This window comes from Enhydra lutris, unplaced genomic scaffold (assembly GCF_002288905.1).
Source record: "Enhydra lutris kenyoni isolate GAN:26980312 unplaced genomic scaffold, ASM228890v2 scaffoldscaffold13, whole genome shotgun sequence".
Taxonomy (NCBI): Eukaryota; Metazoa; Chordata; class Mammalia; order Carnivora; family Mustelidae; genus Enhydra; species Enhydra lutris.
In genome coordinates this window covers 9,270,208-9,278,783 of record NW_019154097.1, presented here as the reverse complement: position 1 = coordinate 9,278,783, position 8,576 = coordinate 9,270,208, and the positions used below count along the sequence as shown (strand labels likewise).

The window sequence follows — 8,576 nt, the reverse complement described above, 5'->3', positions numbered from 1 at the left end:
GTATTATTAGCCCCGGGGTACAGGTCTGTGAATCGCCAGGTTTACACACTTCACAGCACTCACCATAGCACATACCTTCCCCAATGTCCATAACCCAACCACCCTCTCCCTATCCCCCTCCCCCCAGCAACCCTCAGTTTGTTTTGTGAGATTAAAAGTCTCTTATGGTTTGTCTCCGTCCCGATCCCATCTTGTTTCATTTATTCCTTTCCTACCCCCCAAGCCCCCCATGTTGCCTCTCAACTTCCTCATATCAGGGAGATCATATGATAATTGTCTTTCTCTGATTGACTTATTCCACTCAGCATAATACCTCTAGTTCCATCCACGTCGTTGCAAATGGCAAGATTTCATTTCTTTTGATGGCTGTATAGTATTCCATTGTATATACATACCACCTCTTCTTTATCCATTCATCTGTTGATGGACATCTAGCTTCCTTCCATAGTTTGGCTATTGTGGACATTGCTGCTATAAACATTTGGGTGCATGTGCTCCTTCGGATCACTTCATTTTTATCTTTAGGGTAAATACCCAGCAGTGCGATTGCTGGGTCATAGGGTAGCTCTATTTTCAACTTTTTGAGGAACCTCCATACTGTTTTCCCGAGTGGCTGCATCTGGCTCAATTTCTAACCACTATTCCTTAGTGTCTGGAACACTAAGTGAATAAGCAGTAGAGAGAAACCAGGGAAGTCACCCACAAAGACAAAAATCTACAAAACGAGCTGCAAGTTGGCACTGGAGAACCTGACATTACTTTAAAAGAACATTAAAAAGGACTTCACAGGTGTGCCTTGGTGTTTCAGTCGGTTAAGTGTCTGCCTTCAGCTCAGGTGATGATCCCGGAGTCCCAGGATCCAGCCCTGCATCAGGCTGCCTGCTCAGCAGAGAGCCTGCTTCTCCCTCTACCCCTCACATTGCTCAGGCTCACTCGCTCTCTCTCACTCAATCTCTCAAACAAATAAAATCTTAAAAGACTTCACAAAACCCTGCTGCATTAGGAAGAGTTCCAGACTTGCAGTTCCAATTATTTGATTAAATAACTCATTGGTATTGGGCAAGCACTAAGTCTCTCCCTAGTTCCCTGGAGTAAAAATGGGCATAATAATTTCTCATACGATTCTGAGGAGCAAATGAGATCTTTACAAAAGAGCAATGGAAACTATACAGGATACTTTTCCTCTTTAGGTAAAACAACCAAAATCAAAACTTTACCTTTTTTTTTTAAAGACTGTATTTATTTATTTGAGAGAGAGGCAGAGATAACTCAAGCAGGAGAGGGGAAGAGGGTGAAGGACAAGCAGACTCCCCGCTGAACAGGGAGCTCCACATGGGGCTGGATCCTAGGACCCTGGGATAATGACCTGAGCCAAGTTAGATGCTTCACCGATTGAGCCACCCAGGTGCTCCCAAAACCAAACCCTTAAAAAGATACAATCACAACCCCAGGAAACCATTATAAAATAGTGAAGAATTTGAAAAAAAAAAGGGGGGGGCACCTGGGTGGCTCCGTGGGTGTCCAGCTCTGCCTTCAGCTCAGGTCATGGTCTCGGGGTCCTGGGATTGAGCCCCACATAGGGCTCTCCGTGCAGCAGGGAGTCTGCTTCCCCCTCTCCCTCTCCCTGCCTCTCTGCCTACTTGTGATCTCTCTGTGTGTCAAATAAATAAGTAAAATCTTTTTTTTTTAATTCCCTAGGTCTAATTAAGTGGAAATTAGGGAATACTTATGATCTGAACTTGAAGAAGGGACCAATAAAGGTAAACACACAGCACCATCTTAAAAAAAAAAAATACCTTAAACCACTTTAAAGAGAAAAAAGTATGAAAAAAATGAACACAGGACACTAAACACTGACTAAAATGACTTGTGAATAAAGAGGAATCTAAATGTACCATTTAGGCTATGAACAACAGAATTGATACAGAAATATCAGCAGTTTACATTCACTTGCAAAACAGTATTAGATGAAAGCTAAGGCGAAATAAACTAAAAATTCCTGAAAGAGGGGCATGTGAGTGGCTCCGTCAGCTGGGCATCTGTCTTCCACTTGGTTCATGGTCTCAGGGTCCTGGGATAGTCCCCTGTTGGGATCCCTGCTGGGCAGGGAGTCTGTTTCTCCCTCTGCCACTGTCCCCCAATCCTGTTCCCACGCGCACGCAATCTCTTTCTCTCTCTCTCCTCTCTCACAAAAATAAATAAAATCTTTAAAAAAAAAATTTAAATTTTTTGTGGAATAAAATGAAGCAATTTCAGCATAAACATTAAGATATTACAGGAGAAAACAGCAATCATCACAGATTTCTTCTTTATATTTTTCCATATTCCTCAAGTTCTTTATTACATCAAATACTGCCTGTATAAGAACAACAACAAAAAAAAAGTGTGGGTTTTTCTTTTTTTCTTTTTAACCATGGAAGAGAAAAACTCAGAATATCTGCACAAAAATAAGAGAAATGGAACTGGAGCTAAAAACATAATACCTGCCAAATTTTCTGAAGGCAGAAGAATGTGTTAAGAACTTCAGAACCTGAAACTTTTCAAAAAATGATGAGACAACCGAGCCATGAAAAATACATGACTCCTGTAAAAAAGAAATCTATTCAAATAGTAACAAAGGATTAACAGCAAAGCATCTAATAAACTGAAAGCAAATACTGAGGGAATTTTAAGATTTAAACACTTTCAAAGTGCATGAGAAGAGAATGTATGCCAACTCTTAAATGCCTCATTTATCCCATGAGAGAAGCTAATAATGGAACTAATTGTAGAAATAATGAAAATACTTCTGTTAAAACAATGTTTCTTACAATGAAAAAGAGGGGGGAAAGGGGAGAAGGAGGAAGGGAATAAATGAGTTAACACTTATTAATCCAGCTTAAAAGAAACTAAGAATTTAAATTCCATTAAAGAAAGGGACATATACAGGGGAAATGAGGGATTTAAAAAAATGAAATGGTTAGTTATAATAAAAAAAAGACAGTAATGAGTGTTGATCAGGATGTGGAGAAATTGGAACCTTCACACATTGCTGGTGAAAATGTAAAATGGAGTATAGTTTGGCAGGTCCTCAAAATGTTAAACAGGTTTACTATATGACCCATCACTTCTACTCCTAGGTATAAACCTGAGAGAACTGAAAACATATGTCCCAACATAAATTTGCACATGAATGTTCATAGAAGCATTATTCATAATCATTATTCATAACAGCCATAAAGAAGAAAACAATCCAAATGTCCATCAGCGGATAAATGGATAAGCGAAATGCAGTATGCCTATCCGAAACAGGCAAATATACAGCAAAAAGTACATTAGTGGCTGCCTAGAGCTGAGGGACTAGGGTTTAGAAAGTGAATGCTAGGGGCGCCTGGGTGGCTCAGTGGGTTAAGCCGCTGCCTTTGGCTCAGGTCATGATCTCAGGGTCCTGGGATCGAGTCCCGCATCGGGCTCTCTGCTCAGCAGGGAGCCTGCTTCCCTCTCTCTCTCTCTCTCTGCCTGCCTCTCTGTCTACTTGTGATCTCTCTCTGTCAAATAAATAAATAAAATCTTTAAAAAAAAAAAAAAAAGAAAGTGAATGCTAAAGAGTATGAAGTTTCCTTGGAGTAGGACGAAAATATTCTACAATTGATTGTGGTGATGGTTGTATAATCTTGTGTCCATACTACTAAAAAATAGTGGATTAATGGATTATACACTTCAAAAAATGATGATGATGATGGAGGGTAGCACAAATATCATTACCTCATTTTATGTCAGTGGGCGAATGCTTAAAAAACAGTCTACATCTGTATTGGGAAGCAAACCCCAACACTGAAAACTAAAAGGCAAACACAAATCCAGAAAAGGATGGATATCGTTATGACTTCAGGAAATACTTTTGTTTTTGTGTTTTTGAGAGAGAGAGAGAAGGCACATGCATGTGAGCAGGGTGGGGTGGGGTGGGGTGGGGTGTGGAATCCTAAGTAGGCCCCACACAGTGCTCCGTCCCATGACACCAAGATCATGATCTGAGCCAAAATTAATAGACACACCCAACTGAGCCCCCCAGGTGCCCCTACAGGACATACTTTAAATCTACCCTACACAAAAATAAAAGTATAACAAAAAATGAAATAAATAAAATTCAATGCGTATGTCCCAAACAGAATAACAAAAATATAAGAAAAACGAAAATAAACCTATTATCAGTGTAATTGGAGGCTTCACTATTTCATAACAGGAAATGACAAAACAAAGAATTTTTTAAAGTATGGAACTGATACAAAGCATAAATTAAACGATTGCCTTTGGTAGGCTCCAACCTCGCAGAATCAGGTTCAGGAAAAAAGATTTCAACAGATAAATAGGGAAAGTTATAGAAAGAGACTATGATAAGGCAAATGTAAAATCTTAACAACTGGGAAACCTGGGTGTACTACTGAACTTTTATCTAAGTTTGAAATTAATTCAAAATTTAAAAATTTTAAGTAAAATCAATAGTTATATAACAGGGGACTAAGACGCCAAGGACGTTAACACTTTCTTTCCTGGACTACAAGGATAACACACAAAATTTGTTCTCCTACTGGGAGGCAGAGAGACACCTAATTTTAATACAAAAAGCTAAAAATTCTATGCGCCATTCTTAAACCATAATGCAAAAACCACAAAACAAAGTATCTGTAACATATCTACACTTACATGTTTTATAACAATCATGAGAGGAATTTTACCTGAAATGCCTCTCATGGTAAGGAAAAAGACACATAATGATCAGTTGCCACCTAAAGAATGTAAAAAGAGGAAAAAAAGGGAAAGTTGAGGGGGGAAGGTAGTACTAAGATATAAAATTAATCAAAAAAATAGATATGATACAAACATCATTAGAGAACATTTCAAGGAAAATGGTATAATGAGAAATGCAGAGTAGCTTTCAAATATGAAGAGGCAGAAGGTGGATTCAAGGAAAGGTTTGAAAAGGAAAAGAATGGAGTGAAGTCAAAGTCACAAGGAACACTGGCAGGAGAGGTGCTCAGGGCTGGGCACTGCAGAAATAAGAACTTGCATCCAACCTGGTCAGGGTGAATAACAGGAATGAGGAAAGAAATACACACCAATTTGACTTTCCTCCAAACAAGCTCTCCATCTCAAATTAAAAGCATCACACTTCACACCGCCTCCTACAGCAAAAGATCCAGAAGCTAAGGGAGAAAAAGATCAATGAAAGCCTAGCTGGGCAGGGACTGGCAAAGAGAAGTGCTCACACCCCATCGTCAGCTCTGGCTGACTTTTGCCCTGTAGAAACAAGAGCCCAATGTTGCCAATACCTCCACGGTTTAGAAGGGAAGACCACAATCCAAACTTTTAAGTGAAACCGCTGGATTTTTAATGGTTAGTAACCAATGCAATTTTTAAAAACACTGCAGGCCATACAAGTGCTCTCAGTTCTGCCCACGTCCGCTGTTGTTCTCTACACTGTGCTCCCAGTCTCTTTTCTTCTCCCAGTCACCTTCACCACTGCCAGCCTTTGCTTTCTAAAACCATGATGTCACTCAAATCCATTAAGTTTCCCTTCATCTTCAGAGCAAGTGCCAAACCTTTGGCACAGCCTTCAAGGCCTTCTACTAATGTGGCAACATGTGATTCATCTCTAGCTTTAATCCCCACACCCCAATATCCCAAAAGATTCCCTTTGCTGCCCCACCTTTGTGCTCTATCACCATTCCCTCGGGCTTGAATACCCACCCTTCCCAGCTCTCCTCGGTTTCTACGTTCATTCAGTTATTCATTCTACAATAAATATGTAAGGGGCACCTAATTTTGTGCCAAAACAGACAAAACTCCCTGCCCTCTCTGAGCTACACAGAGGAAACAGACAATAACATGTAGAGTAGGTCACATAGGAGAAGGTGCTTTGGAACAGGAAAAAAAAAAATTAGGAAAGATTAAGGTGGGAGAGGGGCAGAGAGGATAGAAGATAGAAAAGACTGAAATTTGGGACGCCTGGGTGGCTCAGTTGGTTGGACAACTGCCTTCGGCTCAGGTCATGATCCTGGAGTCCCAGGATCGAGTCCTGCATCGGACTCCCGGCTCCACGGGGAGTCTGCTTCTCTCTCTGACCTTCTCCTCGCTCATGCTCTCTCTCACTCTCTCTCAAATAAATAAATAAAATCTTCAAAAAAAAAAATAAAAGAAAAGACTGAAATTTTAAGGCATCATTTTGAAAGTGACATTAAAGATCTGAAGGAGCTGAGGGGATAAATAACGGGAATAAGAAGGTTACAGGCAGGGGCACGTGGGTGGCTCAGTGGGTTAAAGCCTCTGCCTTCAGCTCAGGTCATGGTCTCAGGGTCCTGGGATGGAGCCCCGCATCGGGTTCTCTCCGCTCAGCGGGGAGACTGCTTCCCCCTCTCTCTCTGCCTGCCTCTCTACTTGTGATCTCTCTCTGTCAAATAAATAAATAAAATCTTTAAAAAAAAAAAAAAGAAGGTTACAGGCAAAAGGAGTATCAACAGCAAAGCCCTCAGGCAAAAATGTGCCTAGTGTTTCAAGCTGACATTCTACTCTGCCTAGAAGGCCCAACTGAGTGCCACTTACTCAGGAAGATTTTTTTTTTTGATTCCTACAAGCCAGAATTACTCATTCCCTCAAAACTGTACTCATATCTTCCTTAGGTCACCTGGATAGTGAAAACTTTCTTTTTAAGCATATATGAGTGACCACTGATCAATTAATCAAGAGTCAGGTAGGAAATCATTTTAAAATGAGTCAGTATCCAATCATTTAAAAACGAGACATATACATTTTGAACTTCACACATATAAACATACATTTCCTCATGTAGCACCAAAACCTTTGGGTCTACCAAACACAGTTCCCTCCTTTCTAGGATAAACTTCACCTATTATCTACAATGTCCATTTTCCTTTCCTTTAAAGTAAAAGGGAGACTTAAAAGTACTGAAATTTTTGTTAAGAGCAGAATCCTTCCAGAGATTTATAAGGTTTCCCCAATCTGTTTCAGTTGTCTTGACCACAATCTAATTCATTGAAAGGCAATTCTCTCAGCCTCTAGTCTTTATCAAGTCTATCCAAAGCATTTCATAAAAAACAAATTTTTGCATTAATATTACACCAATCTGAGTAATTTTTATTAATTTATACTCAAAGGGCCACTGGTATAAATAATTTTGAGAACAAACACAAATGATTCTTGGTAAGCAGAGAAATAAAGGAAACATAAGCCAACTCAAGCTAATCTACCAGCTTAAGCATCTGTGTGCAATAGGAATTGGTTAGTATGGTTTATTAAGGGAATGTCCAATCCAAAATGTTAAAATCAAGCCCAGTAAAGGATCTGAATAGATGTTCCTCCAAACAAGATATATAAATAGTCAATAAATACATAAACATGTGCTCAACATCATTAGTCATTAGGGAAATGCAAATCAAAACCACACTGATATACAACTTCACATACACAAGGATGACTATAATCAAAAAGACAGTAATAAGTACTGGCCAGGATATGGGGAAATTGGAACCCTCATTGCTGGTGAAAATGTACAACAGTACAGCTGCTTTGGAAAACAGTTGGTGGGGGGGGCGCCTGGGTGGCTCAGATAGCAAGCATCTGCCTTCCGCTCAGGGTCATGATCCGGGCATCCTGGGATCAAGCCCCACATTGGGTTCCCTGCTCCATGAGAAGCCTGCTTCTCCCTCGCTCGCTTCCCCTGCTTGTATTCCCTCTCTCACGGTTTCTCTCTCTGTGTCAAATAAATAACTAAAATCTTAAAAAAAGAAAAAGAAAAAGAAAACAGTTTGGGCAGGGGGGCGCCTGGATGGCTCAGTGGGTTAAGCCTCTGCCTTCCGATTAGGTCATGATCTCAAGGTCCTGGGATTGAGCCCTGCATCAGGCTCTCTGCTCAGAAGGGAGCCTGCTACCCCCCCTCTCTCTGCCTGCCTATTTGTGATCTCTCCCTCTCTGTATCAAATAAATAAAATCTTAAAAAAAAAAAAAAAGAAAGAAAAGAAAAGAAAACAGTTTGGGAGTTCCTCAAACTGTTAGACATGGAGTTACCACATGACTCAAAAATTTTATTCCTAGGTATACATACACCCTAGAGAACTGAAAACATATGTCCATACAAAAATGTCCACATGAATGTTTGCAGCAGCATTATTCATAATAGAGGAAAAGTGGAAACAATCCAAATGTCCATCAACTGAGGAATGGATAAAAAGACGTGGTATATATCCATATAATGGAATATGATGCAACCATAAAAAGCACTGAAGTTCTGACATAAGCTACAACATACATGAACCTTGAAAACACTACACTCAGTGAAAGAAGCCAATCACCAAGGCCACATGTTGTTTGATTCCATCTACATGCAATGTCCAAAAAGGCAAATCCAAAGAGACTGAAAAGAGATTCATAGTGGCCAGGGGTTGTGGGGAGCGAGGAACATGAGGTGACTATGACTGTTTGTAGGTATGGGGTTTCTTCTTGGGGTGATGAAAATGTTGTCATTAGATAGTCAAGATGGTTGCTCAACTCTGTGAATATATATAATTGTACACCTTTTAAAA

The 8,576-nt window shown here is 40.0% G+C and overlaps 1 protein-coding gene across 2 annotated transcripts in view; it reads right to left on the bottom strand.

Moving 5' to 3' along the window:
• LOC111145808 (transmembrane protein with EGF like and two follistatin like domains 1) overlaps positions 1–8,576 on the bottom strand; it is an 85,700-nt gene that overhangs the window by 71,362 nt on the left and 5,762 nt on the right. The window contains exon 1 of one of the 2 annotated variants that reach the window (XM_022501052.1): positions 4,716–4,766. The exons of the other annotated variant lie outside the window; for it this stretch is intronic. Within the exon in view, the coding sequence (XP_022356760.1) occupies positions 4,716–4,731 (16 nt within the window). The 5' untranslated portion in view covers positions 4,732–4,766. Of the gene's footprint in view, positions 1–4,715; positions 4,767–8,576 lie in introns of those variants that run through there. 2 annotated transcript variants of the gene reach the window in all.